The sequence below is a fragment of the Megalopta genalis genome, chromosome 8, assembly GCF_051020955.1.
Source record: "Megalopta genalis isolate 19385.01 chromosome 8, iyMegGena1_principal, whole genome shotgun sequence".
Classification (NCBI taxonomy): Eukaryota; Metazoa; Arthropoda; class Insecta; order Hymenoptera; family Halictidae; genus Megalopta; species Megalopta genalis.
The window spans coordinates 16194261-16217569 of record NC_135020.1 but is presented as its reverse complement, the minus strand read 5'-3'; the positions used below and the strand labels follow the sequence as shown (position 1 = coordinate 16217569).

Below are 23309 nucleotides of genomic sequence, written 5' to 3'. Positions count from 1 at the left end.
ATCACTGTCAATCTTTCAAGCAAATATTTACATTTTACATACATTTATAAAAAATCATTTTCTACCATATTTTCAAATATCGGTTTCACAATTATTTTCACTACATGTTTTAAATGTTACCGCGCTTTCCAACGTTTTCAATTTTTTTCACATTTAGTAAAGAAGGTTAATCAAGGTTACTCAATTTATAGACAATAACATCAGAAATATAAGTTCCATCTTTATAAGAATATTCGGTGTTAAAAGTAATACGTTTTGTCTAGAAATATGGTTGAGAACCCTTAAAATGTAGTGTTTGATAAAATTAAGATCAGTGTTACCAACCATTCTTTTATAATCAGATATTTTTCTAATGTGAGCGCATTTTATATGAAATATCGATATAAAAATATTTTGACAGATGGAAGAAATATGTATAGTCTCCTACGATTACTAGTTTTTCTGGTAAACACGAAATGATTAATCATTAAAATGATTAATTAATGAATTTGAATTGGACATTGGGATTGAAAGTTTGATGTCAAAGTTGCGTGTAGTGGCAATAATGTATAATCGTTGCAAGTACAAGATCTCGAGTCAGCTGATGGTGGCTAATGATGCTCCGTTTCAGTTTATGTTTTAGTTGCCGGGCGGGTCGTAAGGCAGCAGCACACAATTGTCATCACGTGAGGTCACAATGGTTTCTGATGGTTTCGGCGACGAGTGATTTAGAACAGCGAATGTTTTGAATTTCTTGGGAAATTCAAGCATCTGTCGCGTTCTCCAATTAAAGGTGTAATACGAGATATCTGGTAAGTGGAAACGATTTATTTTTTCCATGATAAATAAAACGAATACCAAAACGAAATTTTTTTTTCTTTCAAATGATAAAGAATCATTAATTTGTGTCTTGCTATTAGAAGATGTCGAAAGTTTCTGTCAGATTTTTCATACATGTATTTCGTAAATGCTAAACGTGACAATTCGTCACGTCGTTCTTGTGATACTGAACATCCATATAATTCAGAAGTGATCGTGTGACGTATTTCAAAGGAGGAGGACCGCGTTATCGATTTTACAAGAGGTTTATTAACGGGCGCCATTAGATCGTTTCGATAATAAGACCGATATCCTAGTAATCTCCTAGTATGGCTAACGACAATTCAAGGGCATTCGTTTTCGTATGCAATTTTGTGCACACTTGTCACTTCCCTATATCGATCACTATGCAAGTTCAGCGCGCCATTCTTGCACTAACTATATGTCACGTGGAAAGCGCGCCTAATTACATAATATCATTGTCGAAGAAATACACTGTGCCACACCCCCTTCTTTTATTTAACATTTCACGAATTCGTAGACTTTCGAGAGAACCCCTAGGACCCCGAATATTATACTATTGATTTCTTGATACATAGATGACAATAACTAGTTAATGTATAATGCTCTTAGATTCATATACATAGTTATATGTCAGATCGATATAATAACATGGATCGACAAGCCAAAGCAGGTGGTTGTTTACGAAACTTTAATTATATTTGTTTAAAAAGAATTTTTCTTGTTTAAAAATCATTAATTTACATAAGATATATCGTTATGGTAATACAAATTTTAATCGAAGTATGTCAAGTTTTGGTTATAGTTTAAATCATCAAATAATCAGTAATAAAATTAGTAATAGTATAAAGATGAAACTATTAAATATTTAACAGATGACAAAATTGTTTGTTAATAAAAATTTTGTTGTATCATTATTACTTGTGATATCACATATTTATTATCAAACAGTATATATCATTTCAGGTATAACAAGTTATACACCTAGAAATATCATCTAAAATGACAGAATATTGGTTGATATCAGCACCAGGTGATGAAACATGTCAGGAGACATGGGAAATCATGAACAACCTAACATCCAAACAACATTCTCTATCAGTTAACTATAAATTCCATATCCCAGACTTAAAAGTTGGAACATTGGATCAACTGGTGGGTTTGTCAGATGATTTGGGAAAGCTCGACATTTATGTTGAACAAGTTACACGCAAGGTTGCAACATATTTGGGAGAAGTCTTAGAAGATCAAAGAGACAAGCTGCAAGAGAATCTAATGGCCAATAATAGTGAGTATAATAATGTTGTGCTTGTAAATTTAGAACTTGCTCTTTAATTTATATTTATATCTATTTTCTGGTAAAAGAGAATAGATTTTTTAAATATTCAGGGGTCCAAAATCATTTAATAATTTTTGTTCTGATATATGATATTTTATTAAATGCAAATGCTAAGTATAAATTTTATAAATCATTGATTAAGAATATTGCATTTTTGGACCCTTGCAGACAGGTATCGATCGATTTTTTGTGTGAGATGTTATAACAGAACATAATATCGGTTGGCAGAAAAACATCAGTGAATACTATACACGACACAAAACATACACACTATTCAGAATTTTTCTTTAATAATGATCTCTTAAACATGTATCAGTTGATTTATTAAGATTTTTCATTTATTCATTGAAAATAATGATAGCACGACTTTAGAGTCTTTGATCCTTATTCTCCTGAATACCCTACATTAATAGATCAATTAGATGTAAACAAAATTTTGTCTGTGTATGCTAAATGTGATATATGAACAATTGTATTTCTTGCAATTACGTTTGATCAGATATATACTCTGTCTTATTTTAATTAACAGTAATATGCAGGCAAAATACTTGTGGCTATAGCACAAAGTAACTAACATCCACAAATATGATGTGTACCATTATTTCCAAAATGTATTATACACAACATATAATACTAGAATTAATTCAATGTAATTCTTTTACCACTGTATATACTGAAAATACAATCAAATTTATATTATAAACATTTATATTTTAATACACAGTTCTTAAAAAACAAGATGCATAATCATGATTCAAATAACTAATTATAATGATGTAAAAAATTTAGACAAACTTACAATGAATATGAAATGGAGTTGATTAATTATGTCAAAAGTCTTGATAATTCTCTCTGTTGTTTAAAAGACTTTTAAAAATTTAATGAAACGTTGGTACACATCATATTCTGCCATATAATTTATATATCTGTAGAATGCTTATTATTCTAATTGGTTTAGAAGTCATATCATTTATTACTACAGATAAGTTTTCATATTTGTGGTGTTGCTTGGCTTGCTTCATTTAATTTGGACCACATTAACCCTGTTTCCCTACCTTACTTATTATTTTATTAACAAATGCTCATACATGTGCACCATCAAAGATGTTGTATAATGCTACAAAAAGATTTCAAGATACAAATATGCAGTATTGTGTGCTAAGATAGAAGAGAAATTTCAGTAGTCTTATTACATGGAAATCTGGAGACATAGACCACACTTGTTATATGAGAAACGTATAAAGGACGCAAGGAGTCGCTTGGGTTACTGTGGTCACCAAGCTCCAATTAGTTATTACAAGGATTCTTTTCTTTTTTCCTTAGTTCGATTGTGTACTATTTTCCCCCTTTAGCATTATCGATCGTTTGCAATTTAAGTTTCAATCATTGCATATCATTTGTTCATACAGTTTCCAAATCTTTCTTTTTTTGTTCCCTTCAATTTTGTATTGTCTCATATTATTTTCTCATTATTCTATTTTATTTTCCTCTTACTTTAGTTATATCGGAGTATTTAACGAAAAATTCACTTCATAGTACAAATATAATTGGCATATTTTAATACTTACATAATTCAGAGATATATATTTTTCATAAATGCAGTTATCTTAGTTTAGCTCATAGCTTCTTCTTTAATATGAAATTAAGCACTCTAATATGCTCTCTGTTTATACCAAAAGAAGTAGTAATATTAATATGAACAGTATTTACTAGAATTGGACTACAAGAATGATTTATTATTAAAGATATGATGCAGCATTGTTATAATACATTTATCTAATACATTGGATCTTAATTAGTACATACAACTTTCTATACGCTAAATACTCCACGTTCTCTTTTCTTTTTCTTTGAGTTATTTTGATTGAGTTTCGACAGCATTGTCGTTAGGCATTTGCGTAGGACGCAATAATAGTTGAACGAGACGTAAGAAAAAATCGCGCGGAGATTGGGACTGGGCTGTAATGGATAGGTCAAACGTCAATGGATGGGGAGAGCTCGAGCCCCGAAGGGGGTCCGGACACCCCGCCAAACACCCCCGTCACCCCATCACACAAGACTTCAAGGGAGCACCACAGGCAGTGGAAGGAATCGGAGAAATGCGAACCAGAACCGGCCACCTGTTTAGGTCAGCATCATCACCAGCGTCACCATCATCATCATGATCATCATCACAGTCATAAACATCATAATCATCCTTCCGATTTCGACAAGAAGTCATCACATAGTCCCCAAGGCATCTGTGATGTTCGATCATCAAACGATCCTTTGTCAGTATATTCATGCTACCATGCGCATTGGTGCTCCGCTTCAACCTCTTCCACACCAATCCCTAGTCCTACCCCCACAAGTCCTAGTCTCTCCCTTTCATCAAACTGTAGCAGTGAAGGAGAGACCAGATGGAAGTCGACAACGCGTCATCGGACTACCGAGAAAGCAGATCGGTGTTCCTCCAATCGCAAATCGCTCGGCTATGACGACGACGACGAAGACGATGCGGACCAAAACAGCGACCACGACCAAGACCAAGACCATAGCGGCAATTTGCCCAATCCAGGTACCCGTCCTACCACCGCCAGGTCAACCCGTCGTACCTTTTTCCCCAAACATAGCTGCGAGACTTGTTCAAACCTATTTTTCCTGTGCACCTCGTGACTCGCCCGTTTAGCGACCAATTCTTGTCTTGTCTTATCTCCTTTGGAGGTAGATATAGGAGAGAAAGAGAGAGAGAGAGAGAAAGAGAGAGGTTGTCATTTCATGGTATTCGAGTTTTGTAAACGATGATCTTCGCATGCAGCTTTAGCTTAGGGACGAGAACAAGAAAAAGAAAATTGTGATTTCGAACTTGTACACTTGTGGTTCAATTCTACTCAATTACTATAGTATGTACAATGAGAATATCTTTATGATCCTAGTGCGCATTTCCTTCAATGTCAATTTTGCACAGCTGCACTACATATGCAATGTTTGTAACGCTGAAATATTTTTCTGCCAAATCTTGCCTCCGATGTAATAGAATATATTTGAGGTCTTCCTTCAGTGTTAATGTGCTATGTCAAATAAGAAAGCATTGCTTATTATACATATTATTTTTTGTTTCGTCACTGTAAGTAACTTCTCCACACCTTTTTGTGACTATAAATTCGCATTGTTTAAAAAACACAACCGTTTCGTATCAGTGATTAAGTATACATACTACGTATTTGTAAATACTTTTTATATACATATTTTAATAATGTGTTGAAAAGAGAAAAGGGACACTATAAAAGTCATGACAATCTCTCTCCAATGCTTACAGCGTACACAAAGTGAAACAGTACCAAAAGGAAAGATACTTGGCTTAGTTTCTTGAGCTTGCGATTCAAAATAAAATATCCTAGTATGTCAAATATCTTATGTTGTATTGCAATAATTTCCTCAATGATGTTACAGCAACATTTAATTTCTTGTGCACGCAGGAATTAAAATATTGGAAGATAACAAAGACAGCTGCCCGTCTTTCTAGCACATTTTAATTGCAGCAAATGTGCGTACATTCTGAAAGTTTGATTTTTCGGGAAATGCTCTAGTATTTTTTAAGTTCTTAGCTAGTTCTTTTTACTCCTGCGTCCTCGTGAATAAATATTTCATAAGTTTTGTACAAACTACATTAGGGGATTGGTCGAGTTTTATTGTTTTTTTAAAGCTCACTTGTGATAATGATAAAGATTAGTATTCTATTAACATTTTTGGATATTGTTCAATCAATTGTTCCAGGTGCTGTGGACGAATGAATGAACACATTGTGTATTACCTTAATAATTTTCAACCTCTTCTTTCTACATTTTAAAAGCTTCTTTTTATTTCTTTATCTTATATTTTCTTATACCATACTCTATTTCAATTTTCCTATCTATCTAATTCTTTAGTATATTATTTTCAAAAGATACCTAGTTCTTCAAAAAAATGAAAGTACTTAAAAATAATCAGTTTTTAAAATATAATTATTTAACAATACCTTCACTTCCTCGTATAATTTTCGTTAAATATTGTTAAGAGTTGTAATTATAATTAAATTAAACATATTTGTGGATATATGGAAGTATGGTTTAAGAATCGTTGTAAGATGTGAGAATAGCAACATTATTTTTTAATTTTATTTCTTTTTAGTATATTTTTTTTAGCATTCTTCCCATACCTAGCTTTCATATTGCTTTGTAACCATTACATTTTATGATTTTTCGTAGAAGGACAATACTGCACAAACTATAATACATGTACAACATATGTATTATGGACGTTAGCACAGTTTACAGATGAGACACAATTTAACAGAACAAAATTTTCAAACACTTATCGATCGGTACATGGACTTATAAGAATACTATTTCGCATGATCAGATATAGATTTTGCAGACAGTATGGTGCTCAATACCCTTCAACACTACAAGTTACCCATTTCACAGAATACATCCTACTGATCAACTTTAATAAAGTACTTCATAAACAGTTAGCATGAAATGCTTAGATATCTTGGCTTAGCTGCATACTCTGTGTTTATGTTATTGCTCATGTTACAATATATCATTTAAGTCACCGGTACTATAAATACGAGATAAAACTGATATTTTTAATATTCTAAATATTCATATTACACAATATCTGTAGACATTATATTCTGTGGTATTCATTTACTTATTCATAATTCTGATAAACCAAGTGTACATGTGTAAAGGTGCATGCATGAGTGAGTGACCGTGTGTGTGGTTGTTCATTCAAAGATGTAAAGCAACAGTTTTACAAAAAAACATTATTAAAACTATATGAAGTACTATAAAATACTTCAATGTTTATACTGCTACAGAGTTATCATAAATTTTATTTGAATGAATATTTTGTAAAACACATTTATTTTTTCAAATTAATAATAATGCTGTATTTGATACCATATGTAAAGAGATTAGCTGAAATATAGTTTACATTTAATTCATTCAAAGGCGATTTACGAGTAATTCTTATAACTGTTACAAATTATTCTTAGTAAATATATGTTATTATCATATATTATTATATTAATAAATATAATATATATAATAATATAAGTATATATAAATATTCTAATATAGATTACAGAAGCTTATTTGAATAGGTTTTTATAACAAAAAAGATTAGGAAGTTATGTCTGTTAATATGAAACGATTCTCATAATAAGAAACAATGCATTGACAACATAAAATGCTTTTATACACTAATGTTTGCATGCTGTATTTGGTTAATGTCTCGCTTATTTTTGTAATGCTAATAATTATTAGTAAGGAGCGTACTAGAATCAAGAGAAATAAGTTTAGTAGAAACAGTCTTTCTCTGTTATCTCATTGTTATCAATACTCTCCTTATCACAGAGTCAGTCTGAGAATTGTTTTATTTATAATCCAATTAAAATTAGTTTAATTAGATTACATATTCATATGCAATAAATATATTGTACACATGCAAGTAAATAAGACACAAACTTGTGATTAATACATTTTTCAATCACAATAAATTTTGTAGTACAAAAGCATGTTTAAGTAAATATCAACAATTTATTCTCTTACTTGAAAAAAGAAAAACTTATATTCGCTATTTTGTATGGAATATCATTCATGCATTTGTACAGTATATTTTGTGATTCAACAGAGCTTTGTCATTCTCAGCTTCTAAATTTCTTTGAATCATTAAGAATATATTGGATATTGCATTTGTGAGCACATTTTAAGCACTTAGTATTACATGTGATTTAAACATTGCATGTTACTTATGATTCCATATGTTCAGAATTCTGCAAGCTCTGTTTGAATATGTTATAGAAAATGAAACATGTTGCTCTATAGGATGATTACTATAACATTTCAAATTTACTAGGTGATCTACCATCATATATAACTCGATTCCAGTGGGATATGGCGAAATATCCTATTAAACAATCTTTGAGAAATATCGCCGATATTATCAGTAAACAAGTGGGTCAAATCGATGCAGATCTCAAAACTAAATCTACAACATATAACAATTTGAAAGGCAGTTTACAAAATCTTGAAAAGAAACAAACGTAAGTATGTGACATTTATTTAAAAATTTAATATCATGTTATAGTTAATTTTATTATTACTTTAAGTAATTGTATTGTTACTTCCAATTTTATACTATTCGCGTAGTAATAGAAAATAATTACTATTGTACAGAGGAAGTTTGTTAACAAGAAATTTGGCTGACTTAGTTAAAAAAGAACACTTCATCTTGGACAGTGAATATTTAACTACATTACTTGTGATTGTGCCAAGGTATGTGCAACTATTTTTCTTGTAATATACGCTTATCTATTGTTAACATTAATTAATACACTTTCACACATACATATTTTAGAGCAAACTTCCAGGAATGGCACAGTGGATATGAAAAATTAACAGACATGATAGTTCCACGTAGTACACAACTCATTACTCAGGATTCTGAGTATGGTTTATTTACTGTCAGCTTATTCAAAAAAGTCATTGAAGAATTTAAATTACACGCCCGTGAGAAAAAATTCATTGTTCGAGATTTTACCTACAATGAAGAAGAATTAGCTGCTGGTAATTGCTGTTTTAATAAAAATTCCTGTACTTTTATATATATGTCATAATTTATATGTAGTTTTGTTATTTTATAACAGAAGAATTTGTGAGATATTATATTATTTACTGCCATTGAATTAATTAAGATATATTATAGGAAAAAATGAAATTACAAAATTGGTAACTGATAAGAAGAAACAATTTGGACCTCTTGTACGTTGGCTAAAAGTCAATTTCAGTGAATGCTTTTGTGCATGGATTCATGTGAAAGCATTGCGTGTATTTGTGGAATCTGTTCTGCGGTACTGTTTTCTTTAATACTTCATCACGCGAAACTCAAACTTATACATACTGACTACAACAATAACTCAACAGGTACGGGCTACCTGTGAATTTCCAAGCAATTTTGTTGCACCCACACAAAAAATGTGCAAGGCGATTACGTGATGTTCTTAATCAGCTCTATGCTCATTTAGATTCTTCTGCTACAGCATCTGCTGCGCAAGGAAATCAAGAGGTAGTATTTGTATTACTAATATTATTATTATCATATCGAACAATTTTCTTCTATTATAAATACATTTTAAACTAATTAATTTTTATTGTGTTCGTATGTTCAAACAGACCATGGAAATAGCTGGATTAGGTTTTGGCCAAAATGACTACTACCCCTATGTGTATTATAAAATCAATGTAGATATGGTCGACAGTAAGGTTTAATCATCAAATATGAGCCTATTTTCCTTCTATATTTTAAACTTTTTTTTTCATTTACATAACATACTTCTATAACTCCAGGTACTTAACTACAGGTGCGTACAAAAGTTTCTTTTTAACTCATATGAAATATGGTTTCAACGTTCCGAACGTTATTGTAATTTTAATTATGATACAACAGTTCAAACTCAGTTCACTTCCAAGAGTAGACCAAATATTTATCCAAAAAAATAATAATATTTTTATAGTGCATCAAAATCCTGGAGAGATGTATGGTCTATGATGTTAGTTCAATATAAACTGTGCATAATAGATTGTGCAATCATTTGAATTAATTCCAGCAAAGAGATTTTTATTTACATAATAAGCATTATTTCTTTGCAAAGAAATTGTATTTGGTTAAGTAACAAACATTAGTACAAATCCTGCTTTGAACTTAACATTCAGAAAACCTGAAGACCTGTTGTTTACAATAATAAAAACCATAATTCCTTGTAATACCTATATATATATATATAAATTGATTTATGAATTTTTCCACAATTAAATATAGCACAACCTATTTTACATGGTATTACAAGAAAAAATATGATCATCATGTGTCAGAATAAAAATTCTGCAATGTATAACTGTATTATGTCATGTATTATCTACGAAGTTAAGGACATTGTGAATATTGTTATGAAAGAAAAAATGCATATTGTTATAAAAGCATATATAAAACATACAACTGAACAAAGTGATGCTTGAATCGCCTTTACTCAAAGTCTTTATATTACACATGTTATGAGGCCACTAAACATACAATTTTTTCGTAAATACGTTCAAATTTACTGATTTTTAATGTTTAATGTATAATAATATACATGGATATTAATTAAATAAATAGTATTTATTAGAAATAATAAATTTGCAAAGTCTTAGTTAAATTTGGAAGTATTATTATTATAATTTAATGATACATAAACAATGTTATAAGAAATTAAATTGAAATTTATTAAATATTAATGTAAATGTAGCACAAAAGTAAAGTGAATATTGAAGAAATCATTTATTAAATGATTGAACAAGTTGTACTGTAAATGCTTTGTGTATAGAAAATATACCATGCAAAATTATTTTAAGTATCATTTACCCTCGTTTTTTTTAAATGATACTTTAATTGATGGGCATACATTAAAGCGTATGTTTGAATATACTCGCAGGTTTAATCTGTACATACGTTTTAGAAATAGAACGGGTACCGAGTAGAATAAATTATTGTCCCACTTTTATGCAAATTAATTGTAACTTGTGGAAAATAATTTTCTCCATTGAAAACTCTCCTTTTAATGGTTAACTACAATTGGTGCTTCAAAATACAACTGTATTCTATATCATATTGTTGGCGATAAATTGTTAACGTAGAAATAAAGTTTTATCGTCTCTAATTGAAATTTGTACAAAAATAGATTTTCCTATGTGTTATGTGATGAACATATTATATGTTTAAGAGAAGTGTTATGTGTATCATACTGATGATTCTGAGGAATGTATTATTTTATATACCTTAAAAATCAATTACAATATTATATTTGAATTATAGCAATGACAATACCTAGCCGAATGATAAATGTATCGAATCCATGAATAAATGAATTCTTATTTGCGATCAAAGGAAAACACTGTTGTCGCTTGTAGATATATTGAACGAAAATCGTCATTCAACCGATTTGCTTTTATTAATTGTATAGATAAATAATATCAGATAATAAAGCCAAGTTTCAGTGTCATATTATTTATTATTATATATTATATATATATGTTCCCAGAACCTTCAAATTACAAGTATAAAAATTTAATTTACAAGTTATCATTTTTTATTAAAATTGTTCATAGTATGTACTTGTCGTAGTCCAAATTGTAAACAAAATTAAGAAGAAACATTACTATTTCTACACAGATCCTGAAATATCAAATGTGTATATTAATACTCATTCCTCTATTTTTTCAATGTTAGTTAAATATTACCTGTAAATCGTCAATTTCTTTGTCCCAATTTTTTTCCCCAATAATTTTGATTGCTCCTACCAGCAGATTTTTTATTTTACTGACATTTCGTTTAAATACTGCTACTACATCTGCTGCATGAACATTGTCTTCACAGTCTCTCCAACAATCATAATCTGTTGCCATTGCAACAATTGCATACAATAATCCTGCTTCTTTAGCCAGATATACCTAATTTAATCATTTTGTTTTTTAAAAATATACTGTTGTATAATGAATTATGTTGCTTTGAAAGCTGGTAAAAATATAATTTAGTCTTATTTCTCTTAAAATTCATTCTAAATACTAATAATCAAAAATATACCTCTGGACATGTTGTCATGCCAACTAAATCTCCACCCCAGAGACGTAATGCATTACTTTCAGCTTTTGAGGAAAAGCGAGGTCCTTCTATGACTGCTACTGTTCCACCAAACCTAATATCATATTCTAGTTCTTTTCCAACTTCATATAATATTTCTGATGTCTCTGGATTAAAAGCTGGTTCCATTGGAATGTGGCATACTCCTACAATTGAATGTTGTACAATTTATATTAACATGTACATAACTTGTATGTAAAAAATGTGTGGGAATGTATACAAATTACCTGCATATTTAGTCGAAGTATTGTCATAAAAAGTTACATGCCTTTTTATTGTTCTATCTATAAAACTATCTGGAATAACTAATTTCCCTATATGGATGGACTCTTGTAACGAACCACAAGCTGCAGATGCTAGTATGTGAGTGCATCCAGCTAGTCGTAAAGCTTCTATATTTGCACGATAATTTACTGCAGTAGGACTTATTTTATGACCTGGACCATGTCTGTTATCATTAAAGAATCATTACAGATAAAGTGTCAGTTTAATGGAAACTGTTTCAATTCTAGTTGTAATTGTACTAGTGATATTTTTAAATACGTTTCATTACTCTATTGAAAATATAATATTACCTTGACAATAGTACTACATCCACGCCTTCAACATTACCCTGATAGAGATCGCTAGAAGGCAATCCAAATTCATTTTTGGCAGCTTCCCGAGTAATTACAGTACGACAATTGAGAATTTCATTTTGGGGATCGTCCAATCCAGAACCGCCAATTATTCCAATCTATAAATCTCAATTATATAAACTTATACGAACAAACTAATTGTTAGATGTACAATAATCTCGATTGATTTATTGTACATAATAAAAGAAGAATACATATTTGTAAAAATACACTTTTATTTGAGATTAATTCATTTTTTTTCTATTACTCAATTGTAAACAGAGTGTTACCAATCAGATTATCAACAGCGCGTGACAGACTTTGATTATTGACTGTAGCATATGTTACGACCTAAATCATAAGTTAAGGGGTTAGAAAAATATCTTTAGCAAAATATTACTGCTTCACATTGCACTGTTATACATGAAGAGTATATGTGCAAAATTTAAGCGCGATTGCTAATTTAAAAATAGATGATAGAATTTTGACTATAGAGGTTATAGCATATAGAAACATGATGTTAGTTTTCGAATAATCAAATTGCGTATCATGCGTAAAAAGTACAGTGCATAAGTAAAATATTGAAATCTTATTTATTTGTACAGTGTATATATGAGATTATATCACAAGAAACAAACGTACCTTGACCTTGTATTTAGCCATCTGAAGATTCAATGGAAGTTAAATATGTACTTATTATGTTCTAACTTCTAAGATTATTTTCTAACTTCCAAAATGTTAATTAGTAATAAGCAATTCAAGTTTAGTTACAGAGAGTGTCCTAAAAGTTACTCAAAATCCTGACGTCACCTGAAGTAGTTTCTTTCCTTAGTGCAATTCTACTTCACCATAGTACAGTAGTGCTTCACCATAGCAAGCCAAACAGTGCTACCCTCACGACGACCAATGTAGTTTGTCTCACTTTACCATGCTTGTAATCTCATTGCATTCGCGCATTCATCTGAAACACTTGGCGCGATATTCGACTTATACTTCTCGCCCCGTAAGATTTTCGACCGCATAATCCAGCGTATTTGCGAACGTCTTGAAATGACAATCATTTCTACAATTATTAAAATTTTCGAAAACCAGTGAGTTACATTTTAGCTGATGATATCTACTTCATGAATCAACAATGAATCGTCGAAGTAGTAACAGAAAGCTGTTTATTGTGTTCAGTACGGGTCATTCACCCGGCGTCGAGCTCGAACAGCTGAGCTCGACTTTGTGTACAAAAACCAACGTCGCGCTAGACTTCTTATACACTGATCCAGGTTATACCAGTAAAGACGAGGTGTCCGACTGGCGATTTAAAATTGATCGATTTGATTTTAGACATATGGAGACACTACGCTGGAATTCGAATCCTATTGTAGACAAAGTTCTTTTTTCCTACGTCACACTTTATTTTTCCAATTTCATATCACATGGTTTATTCACATGACTCTGACAGTGATCGGCATCGACCGATGTATTCGCAAATTTTAAGCTTCTGTGAACGAAGTGTTTTTTGATGTTGAAAGAGAACGGAAGATGATCGAGAGAGACAGAACAACAAACCTAGACCGTCACAGTTTACCATGCTTGCGGTACAGTGGTCTGGTTTGAAGAATTCAGTGACAAGTTGTTATAACTCTTTTGAACCATTAGAGATATTGCAATGAAATTTTCACTAAAAATAATTAAAAAATAGTAATTTTTAGGTACTGATAATTAATTATTTTTTGCATTTATTAAACAATAAATTTCAATAAATTTTCGTTACTAGTTTTGATTTTTAAAAAATTGTTTAGATATAATTATACGAACTATTTTTTTACTTTCTAAATATGTATTTCATACTTATATTTCATACATGTAACGTTTTATGGAATACCCGAAGCCGAGCAGCACGCCTGTGAGCGACGCGTGTGAGGCGGCCGTCTTTAAATAACTAGAACTTCCAAATTGGTTCCCATCGGGAAATGATCTTCTCACAGTTATTTAAAGGAAAATGTATAGAAAATATTCATTTCTGTTAGGACACGGAGTCTGTGCAACTTCCGAAATTATCCTTTGTCAAATATAGGGAATTTCTTAAATTTGTTACGTATCAATTAGTGTAATTCTTTCAATATATTATTGTTAGTAATCACTAAAAAAGAAATACATAATTTCTAATCAAATATTATTATTATACTGTAGCGAAAATCATAATCGTTATCATGTTCGTAGTCGTATCGTGCTCGTAATCGTAAGCGTAAACGTAATTGTGCGGATGCTCGTCGCGATTTGCTTGGCGCCCTGACAAGAATTCATTACATTAGTGAAATTGGGACAATAGTATTAGTGAAATATTTATTTGAAACAATTCGAATAATTTCGAACTCTGCCTCGAGCTCGCTAGGCTGGGCGGTTCATAACCCCAAATCTCGGGCCACGAAGTGCGCAAGATGGGGATACATAGTTGTGGAGGCCTTCTCAGTCTAGTTGTTTTGTTATCGCAACGGCGCAAGTTAACGATCTGTGCAGGATGAGGATGGTGGTGCGATTTCGCTTGGACATGAAAGTATGCGCGAGGTTCGATAAATGTGAAATTATTCGTTGCTTACGAAACTCCTTCTCGTAGAGTAAAATATTAATTATTAGCCGTCTCAGAGTTGACAAGTGCTGAGATGGATACAGAAAAAAATTCAGTAGATTCATAAACTAGAAACAATTAGCTATGAATGTAACTTACGGGTTTTCGAACATTTCAATAATTATATAAATGATCGCAAATTGTACCAATTCTTAATAATTCTTAACTCCAATTCTGCAAAACTCTGAGTTTAAGAATTTTTTGTAGGTAATTACTACATTAAATATGTAGTCTTTCTAAAAAAGATATGAATGCAAGTTTTAGTTTTGTTTTTCAAATTTTTAACAGTAAAAATGGTATAAAATTAAGAAATTATTCGTTACTTTCGATACTTCTTCTCATACAGTAGAATTTTGTTTGTTAGTCGTCCCAGTTAATAAATTCACATTGGAATAACTGAATTAACAAAATTTTGTAGATTCATAAAGTAGATACCATTAGCTAAAATGTAGCTCACGGGTTTTCGAAAATTTTAATAATTGTAGAAATGATTGTTGTTCTGTCCTTCAACGGAATTTTCGTGCTGCGTCCGCTTAATTTTCTCCGAGACGAATTACCGTTTTCTTTTATCTCTAAAAAAACATTTTATTAACGGGGATTGTTCATTCACGTCAATATCCCTTGTTTAACAAAAGGTGACTCATTAGGCTTTCAATTTCGTAGAGCCACAGCCTTCTTTATTGCAGTTTCTAAGTGTATGATTTTTTCGAGCCGTCTTTTTTCCGGTAATAAAGTAATTTTTGCACTTTCGAACAATGCACACCTCATCGACAGCATTTTTTATAACGGGGTCGTTAGCACGCACCGCTTCGGTCGCCCGTTCGGGGTTTCTTGCTACCTGGGGCACTGCGTGCTACGTCACTTTTACATCCCCTTCCATAGCATTACTGGCCAATCAGTTTCTGTCCATGAAACGGTATAAAAACTCGAAACTGATCAATTATTGTGTTATTTTGTCATTGATCATTCATCGGTGTCTTCGTGTCATTCAAGTGTCTTCAGTCAACTACAGTAGACAGCCTACAATTGTTGTTTCAAGACATTTGCAAATACGTTGGATTGTGCGGTCGAGAATCATACGGGGCGGAAAGTATAAGTCGAATATCGCGCCAAGCGTTTCAGACGAAGTGCCAGGCAAACGAATGCGCGAATACAGTGAGATCATAAGCATGGTAAAGTGAGACAAACTACATTGGTCGTCGGTGTTTCACTTGCAGTTGGACTGATGTCATGTTCTCTTGCTCACTCACCACTTCCTCTCTTTGTCTAAAATTGTGAGAGCAGCACTGTTTAGCTGTGAAGTGTCAACCAATCAGAGAAGAAGCAGTTTCTCTACCTGCTTTATAATTCTACTACTACTACTACAGTGTGTCACTACTGTATATAGTATACATACAATTAGAGTTCTAAAATACAGTGGGATAGATAATAATATTATTATTTTAGAATAACCCCTCTAATTCACAAGAGACAATAGTAGTATAGTTAATTGATTCGCTGACTAAAAGTTTAAAAGAAGACGTCAAAATGGGTAAACGTCAACATCAAAAGGACAAAATGTAAGATATCAAGAGGTTATATTGTTTATTGTAAGAGATTTGAACTTCAGAGTAAAAATGATTTCGTTCCAAGTTATTTAGTTTTGAATATAATGGTGTAAAAATTACATTCAATTTCACTTTTAAACAATAAAATGATATAATCTTTATTTGCTTTACAAAAATTACATATATATCATAACATTTGCTTTCTCACTATTCTCATTCATAAATGTTTTATTGCCCTACAAAATTTTTTTATCGATCCATTCTGTTCTTTATAGGTATTTAACGTACACAGAATGGTCCACATTATATGGTGGTAAAAAGGCAAGAACTTCGGAGGAAACAGAAGATACAACATTCCGTCGTTTACCTTATGACCATTGTTGCTTATCGTTACAACCCTTTCGACATCCATACTGTGATTCTCAAGGGAATGTGTTTGAATTAGAACCAATATTGAAATATCTGAAAAGATTCAAACATAATCCTATAACAGGGAAACCTTTGGATCCAAAGACATTGATCAAGTTAAACTTTGCTAAAAATATGGAAGGACAATATCATTGTCCAGTACTCTTCAAACTATTTACTAAACATTCTCATATTGTTGCTATTAAAACAAGTGGAAATGTATTTTCGTATGAGGTTTGTATATTAATACAAATTTTATATTAATAAAACCCAGTTCCAGATATTTAATTTCTTATCAGTTTCTTATCAGTATTTCTTTTATAGGCAGTGGAGCAATTGAATATAAAGACACGCAATTGGAAAGATTTAATAAGTGATGAAGCTTTCACAAGAAAAGATATCATTACAATTCAGGACCCAAGTAATGCAACAAAATTTAATTTATCTACATTTCATCACATCAAAAATAACATAAAAGTAGAGGATGAAGGTAATATTGTAGGCTTCGTATGTTTGAATATGTCTAGTTCCATTAATTTGAATATGTGAAAATGGATTATGTTCTTCTAGAAACTGCAAAGGAACGAAATAACCCAAATGCAAAATTAAAGACAGTATCTATGGAAACAAAAGAAATATTAGCTGAATTGGATAGAGAGTTCAAACAAACTGAAAGCAAGCAAGAAATTTCCAAACCAAAAGCAGACAAATTTAATGCGGTTTGTATTCTAATATTTCCATTCTGTATTGTAATTTATTCATATATAAAATAAAAAATATATATATAGCTATGTATATATATAGGCACATTATTCCACTGGAGCAGTAGCTGCTGGTTTTACATCAACCGTAATGCCAACAGAAACAACACATCAAGCAGCAATTATAGCAGAAGATTTAGTACGATACGAACGAATCAAAAAGAAAGGTTACGTGAGGTTGCTCACGAATTTTGGCGCTTTAAATTTGGAACTTCACTGCGATCTTGTTCCGAAAACTTGCGAAAATATTATAAAACATTGCCAGAACGGTTACTATGACGGAACGAAATTTCACAGATCTATACGAAATTTTATGGTAAATATGACAGTTTTATTATTTAAAAATTCAACGGACAAGGATATTAATACTTCTAATTTGAATTTGTTTAGATACAAGGTGGTGATCCTACAAATACTGGTAATGGAGGAACATCCATTTGGGGGAAAAAATTTGAAGATGAGTTTAAGCCGAATCTGGTTCACCAGGGAAGAGGAATTTTATCCATGGCAAATTCTGGTCCAAACACAAATGGATCGCAATTGTATATATAAATTTTATAATATACATTCGTATGTTTATAAACATTGTCTTTAATCACTTTATTTTAATTACAGTTTCATCACGTTTCGATCATGCAGACATTTAGACCGCAAGCATACCGTGTTTGGCAAAATAGTGGGTGGACTTGACACATTAAATGCTATTGAAAAGGTCGATGTAGATAACAAAGATAGACCGATAGAGGATATAATTATTCAGAAAGCTCAAGTTTTCGTTGACCCATTCCAAGAAGCGGACGAACAATTAGCTGCTGAACGCGCAGCTGAAGTCGAACGATTAGCTCAAGAAGCTGCAAAAAATAAATCCTCGGATAAGAAGGAACAGAATGAACTAAAAGTATATCGATCGGGTGTAGGAAAATATGTAAAAATGGACAAAGCGGAAGACAGGTAATACTACAATATATAAACGTACATTCAGTCGAATCTCGAATGACGGAAATCGTTGTCTCATAGCGTTTCGACTATATTTGAAATATTATTAAGACATTGTTAACTGTTTAATTTTATTTGTAGAGTGGAGAAGATTGCATCCAGTGTCGAACCTGTGGCAAAAAAGAAGAAGCTTGTGACAAATTCGTTCAACGATTTTTCCTCTTGGTAGAACAATTAAAATTGTTAGAAATATTTTTATCATTGTAAATCTGAAACACTAAGATAAATAAAGCATTATTTATATGATTTTGTTATTGTTGTGATTATTGTGTTAAGAGTGGGGGGAAGTTTAGATCGAGCGGTACTCTGTCGACTCATGTAAAGGTTAGACAAGATAACTGGAAATTGTGTTCCGAGGACCGGGTTCTCCATATTTGATGTTTGGTTTGCCCAACCCGGACAAGTTGGTTGGGCATACAGTTTTTTACGGATTTTTTCCACAATACCGTGCCGAAATTGTTGAAGTTTGTGTGTGATTTGTAAAACAGTGTATGCGAAATTGACGTAAATTAAGTATGGATGACTTAGGTGAGTAACTTTGAGATTAATCATACTTAATCGTAAGATAACCTCAAATATGAACCTCTCAGACTGTCAGAATACCTAGATATTGTGATTTTTATGCTGTAACATTGTTTTGTTTAGATTTTATCTCACGCTTATTCTCGTTGGTCTCTTTTTTAAAATACAAAATAATAAGCTGTTGCGGATTGTTTTGTCTGAATTGAATACTTGTATGTATATATAACATACAAATATTGATAAATTATCCAACAGATGTTTGCTTATCTTCAAGATGTTTACAATTGTGTAAAGTGAAGCAGGCCACAGTCATTAAGTTTTTATTTAAGAGTACATGTATTTGTTCCGGAAACATTTATTTCTATTAATAATGATAATTGTGTTCGGGTGTTCTACGTATGTTAAATAGATCAATGTGGTGTCGATTACGAAAGTCAAATAAAAAAACATGTTAATGGTAAGAAAAAGTCGCATTATCTTAATTCCCATGGTGACGTTTACAATGCAACTTTGTTGATTACGCGTTCGTCCATATCTTGCGCCTCTTGGTTAGCATTCAAGTTGCATGAAATTCATTTATTACAAAACATAAATATTTAATAAGTAAATTAATTACTCTCTTTCCTTAGAATAAATTTTCGAATATTAATTTATCTACAAGAGGTAACATTTGCAAGCTATAAAATACTGATTATGCCTATTACTCGATTAATGCACTAACAAATTAGTTTAGCATGTGTTAATGTTATTTACGTGTAATAAAAATTGGACATTAGTCGACTGAACTTTTTAATTGGATCGATTATTTAATGCTTACGATTCGAAAGAATCAAATCGTCAGAAATTGCTGTTGATCAATCGATTACTAAATATTAGTCCATGATAATGAATCGCTATCACGATATCTAGACACTCAATACCGATTTGAATAAAAGAATGTGCAGATAAATGTTGAATGGAAAAGTGGGAAACAATTGGAAGATACCTCCGAATGCATAACTCGTCTTCCCCTCAGGTAACAGATTAAGAATTAATTGAGCCGCGGTTCTGTGGGGATGACACTCCGAACCGGAAGAGACTACTTCTAGAATCTGTGCGATATCGTGGACCACAATGTTCTCCGAGTTGTTATGTGCCAACGATTCTACGTATTTTTAGTGTATTCACAGAGGCGTTGTCCTCGTGTTTTTAGCGTCGCGGGGAGAGCATCGACGGACCGCGATTGCGGGCGAGCGCCTGAAATACACTTGCACGTTTGAACTTCTCGTTTTCCCTTGGTCAAGCGCGGTCCATCACCATCACGGAACAGTCGATAGTACACACCTCCATCGTTTCGACGTATCAACGCTAGAACTGCCGGTTTGCTCGAAACAAATTCATTTCTACCAATATTTATCGTAGAAACATTCCGTTCGCTTGCGCATACCACGGCTCACAAACGTTGAACTATATATATTTTCTAAGACTCAAAACTCACGTACACTCCTTACACTGAAGAAAATTGTAACGATAAGACTGTTTTATCTAACGCAAACGCTGATAAGAAAATAATTGTTTTGTAAATTTCATAAAAAAATTCATAATTATAATGATTGTTCGGTAGTTCTAGCGAGTCGAGAGTTAGCGACAGTAGAAAAAGGAAACAACTACCCTTTCCCTCGTACATCCCCGTTTAAAGCGCGACAAAGAGGATCAGAGATCGGGTCGAAGTAATTGTCGATGGATCATTTTTTCGGTAATAGAAGACGGCAAGCGAGTGAATCCAGGTACTCGCGTGCTTGTAACGTGTAAAATTCGCAGTCGGCATTCAACAAGTGGCCGTTGGTTCGGTGTGTGCATCATCCCCGCCACCTATCGATCGTCTATACAGCTGGCTCGCTCGCGATAGACTGCAAAGAGAAAACATAGCCGCGGCAAAACTGCTGCATAATAGTATAATACGTACTATTGATACGCGCGCTCGTCGGATTTCTGGTACACGTGTGTGAGAAACGTTGATGGATATCGGTGCGATCATTGTAAAGTGGTGCAACTTATAAGAATCACGAAAAAGCATGGCAATGGATAGAAGCATGTACGGAAAGGTAGATCCGGGCGCTATCTATCAGCCCTACAAAATCACCGTGAAAAAGGGACTGCCGCCTGGATGTGAGTTTCCGATCATTTACTTTTACGTTCGCCGGCTTCGCCGTGCTTATTTTAACGTGTTCTTGTTTTCTAAATGGGGATGTAGGAAAGGAGTGGACGTTAGAGCGAGAATCATTCCTAATATACCCGTGAATGCACGCGCGCACGTACGTAGTGATGGAAAAAGGTATTCATACGCCGTTTACCTTATAGAAAAGTGAACGCCTACGAAATCATTTGCTTCAAATAATGTTTACTGTACCGTGAAATCGTCGGACAATTGAAATTCATAGGGTACGATGTATGAATAGTTTTTCCCCCCTCCCACTGTGCGTGCGACCTCCTTGCATATCAAATAAGACTGCCGGTCGGAAATATGAATTAGAAATGATCGTCGACGTGGTCCCTTTTTGTGGTACTAATTCAGCACGTTTTCACGATAGAACCCGCAGTCGCGGGAGAGCCGGGCGATAACATGTCATAGTGGTCTTTTAAATTAAGCTCAATTGCCTGTCACGCAACTTCTCTTTTTTTGTCGGTACTTCACTCGCGTCAAAACATTTCAAAGCAGGCAAATTAAGCGTTTCTGCGCTTCTACGCAGATCAACGATTTACGCATTTATTTATAAAGTTCTACATGTTTACGAACTTCGGGTTTAAGATAAAATGCAAGGATTACTCGAATATAATGGAGCGTCGGTTTATCGAATTTCGCGTACGAATGTTTACTCCAGATGCATAAAATCCACAGAGTCTAGTAATGATACATTCACTAATCGGTTTAGAAATAAAACCGAGTCCATTGATGCGATAACCTTTGATTGAAGCACAGGTCACGGCTACTCGAACGTAGTTAGTTAATTTGCTAATGCAAATCGTGAACGCAGATCGAGAAATTTATAGCGCACTTGAACCGCTGTCAAAATTGTATTTCTGGCATATTTTCAAAGGTTCATGCGCAAGTTAGTCGCCTCAACGTGCTGGCATTTCCGTGTCGCGTCATTGATCATTCCCAAAATCATTATAACCGCCTGGGGATTATTTTTAAGATACGCACTCGATTCCGTCCGAAGAGATGACTCACGGTGCATCAGTTCGCAAGATTTTTTTTCTACAGTACCTTTCACCTACGACGTGGGTTGCCTTGACACTAAACTTTCTGAAATAATTGTTCAAGTCATTATTTACCGACGATCTTTTTATGGAAATGCATGCTTCAAAGAATGTGCTCGATCTCTGTACCCATCGAACGAAATCGAATTGAAAATATATAGTGCAACGGGTGCCGAGACCCGCGCGCCACCTATCGGATAATCATAATACTAAATTTCGTATAGAGATCTGTCTTACCCACGCGATGTTTCTTCCTTATCGACAGTGTTTATTATTCGTAAGCGATAACGAAGATGAGCACACTGTTGTCACGATCTTTCGTTAAATGTAATTTGGACAATCATTATTTCCTTAGTTCACGTTGCCATGCAAAAGAGTATCCGAAAAATATAGTTGCGTGAACTAGTTTCTGCTGTATCCCATTAATTTGTCGGGTGAAAGGTTTGAAGTCTACGTATGTATGTCTGTCTAAAAACGTCCTGTTTCTACTTAGACGTGCGGTTAAAGATCATAAGGAAACCTTTACGTGCGGTGTTTCGTGTAAATCGTGTTGCGGTTTTCCGTTCCGGGCAAGAGATTAGAGCGACGGAACGGTTGAAACTAATTCCACGCATTGAACATGACTGGTAAGTTTAGATATAGTTATACAGCGCGTAACGGGAAACTATACAATGTAAGTACCACGCGTTTACCAAATTTGGTGTTTCGCGTCATTCTTTTCCTACTCGTACGCAACCG

The 23309-nt window shown here is 32.9% G+C and overlaps 4 protein-coding genes and 1 long non-coding RNA gene across 12 annotated transcripts in view; 3 read left to right on the top strand and 2 right to left on the bottom strand.

Annotated features, from left to right (window-relative positions):
- Positions 1–607: 607 nt before the first annotated feature.
- Vha44 (V-type proton ATPase subunit Vha44) lies at positions 608–11222 on the top strand. Of its 3 annotated transcripts, none has more exons than XM_033465235.2 (9): positions 608–791; positions 1786–2107; positions 4131–4715; positions 8042–8228; positions 8362–8460; positions 8543–8751; positions 8891–9035; positions 9109–9250; positions 9358–11222. In XM_033465235.2, the coding sequence occupies exons 2-9, from the start codon at positions 1822–1824 to the stop codon at positions 9451–9453; spliced, it is 1749 nt and encodes a 582-aa protein (XP_033321126.1). In that variant the 5' UTR covers positions 608–791; positions 1786–1821; the 3' UTR covers positions 9454–11222. The 3 variants fall into 3 exon arrangements, with proteins under 3 accessions (XP_033321126.1, XP_033321128.1, XP_033321127.1); XM_033465236.2 differs by lacking the exon at positions 608–791 and adding an exon at positions 1283–1492; XM_033465237.2 differs by lacking the exon at positions 4131–4715 and having other exon boundaries at positions 610–791.
- On the bottom strand, positions 11212–13691 carry LOC117217553 (S-methyl-5'-thioadenosine phosphorylase). Of its 2 annotated transcripts, XM_033465238.2 has the most exons (6): positions 13120–13439; positions 12436–12596; positions 12088–12308; positions 11804–12006; positions 11461–11670; positions 11212–11395 (listed from the first exon to the last, which is right to left on the bottom strand). In XM_033465238.2, the coding sequence occupies exons 1-6, from the start codon at positions 13138–13140 to the stop codon at positions 11363–11365; spliced, it is 849 nt and encodes a 282-aa protein (XP_033321129.1). In that variant the 5' UTR covers positions 13141–13439; the 3' UTR covers positions 11212–11362. The 2 variants fall into 2 exon arrangements, with proteins under 2 accessions (XP_033321129.1, XP_076380315.1); XM_076524200.1 differs by lacking the exon at positions 11212–11395 and having other exon boundaries at positions 11518–11734; positions 13120–13691.
- Positions 13692–14875: 1184 nt separating this feature from the next.
- Positions 14876–19055, top strand: LOC117217620 (RING-type E3 ubiquitin-protein ligase PPIL2). Of its 2 annotated transcripts, XM_076524283.1 has the most exons (9): positions 14876–15025; positions 16091–16656; positions 16920–17286; positions 17377–17542; positions 17623–17771; positions 17857–18129; positions 18204–18355; positions 18429–18764; positions 18891–19055. In XM_076524283.1, the coding sequence occupies exons 2-9, from the start codon at positions 16625–16627 to the stop codon at positions 18976–18978; spliced, it is 1563 nt and encodes a 520-aa protein (XP_076380398.1). In that variant the 5' UTR covers positions 14876–15025; positions 16091–16624; the 3' UTR covers positions 18979–19055. The 2 variants fall into 2 exon arrangements, with proteins under 2 accessions (XP_076380398.1, XP_033321259.1); XM_033465368.2 differs by lacking the exon at positions 14876–15025 and having other exon boundaries at positions 16054–16656.
- Positions 18385–21099, bottom strand: LOC117217623 (uncharacterized). Its single transcript, XR_004489600.2, has 3 exons — positions 20317–21099; positions 18790–18919; positions 18385–18664 (listed from the first exon to the last, which is right to left on the bottom strand). It is a non-coding gene; the product is annotated as an uncharacterized LOC117217623 (long non-coding RNA).
- Positions 19179–23309, top strand: part of Pax (paxillin) — a 27334-nt gene continuing 23203 nt past the window's right edge. Inside the window, exon 1 of one of the 4 annotated variants that reach the window (XM_033465362.2) lies at positions 19179–19337. In XM_033465362.2, coding sequence (XP_033321253.1) covers positions 19325–19337 — 13 coding nt within the window. In that variant the 5' untranslated portion in view covers positions 19179–19324. Of the gene's footprint in view, positions 19338–21242; positions 21480–23054; positions 23198–23309 lie in introns of those variants that run through there. The other 3 variants (XM_033465358.2, XM_033465364.2, XM_033465363.2) reach the window with 3 other exon arrangements.

Coding starts and splice junctions, on each gene's coding strand:
- LOC117217620 (XM_076524283.1), top strand. CDS start 16,625: ATGGGTAAACGTCAACATCAAAAGGACAAAAT. Junction 17,287..17,376: donor GAAATGTATTTTCGTATGAG/GTTTGTATATTA, acceptor TTTCTTTTATAG/GCAGTGGAGCAATTGAATAT. Junction 18,130..18,203: donor GATCTATACGAAATTTTATG/GTAAATATGACA, acceptor GAATTTGTTTAG/ATACAAGGTGGTGATCCTAC.
- LOC117217553 (XM_033465238.2), bottom strand. CDS start 13,140: ATGGCTAAATACAAGGTCAAG. Junction 11,671..11,803: donor GCATGACAACATGTCCAGAG/GTATATTTTTGA, acceptor TGATTAAATTAG/GTATATCTGGCTAAAGAAGC. Junction 11,396..11,460: donor AAGAAATTGACGATTTACAG/GTAATATTTAAC, acceptor TTGATATTTCAG/GATCTGTGTAGAAATAGTAA.
- Vha44 (XM_033465235.2), top strand. CDS start 1,822: ATGACAGAATATTGGTTGATATCAGCACCAGGTGATGAAACATGTCAG. Junction 4,716..8,041: donor CGGCAATTTGCCCAATCCAG/GTACCCGTCCTA, acceptor CAAATTTACTAG/GTGATCTACCATCATATATA. Junction 9,036..9,108: donor TTTGTGGAATCTGTTCTGCG/GTACTGTTTTCT, acceptor ATAACTCAACAG/GTACGGGCTACCTGTGAATT.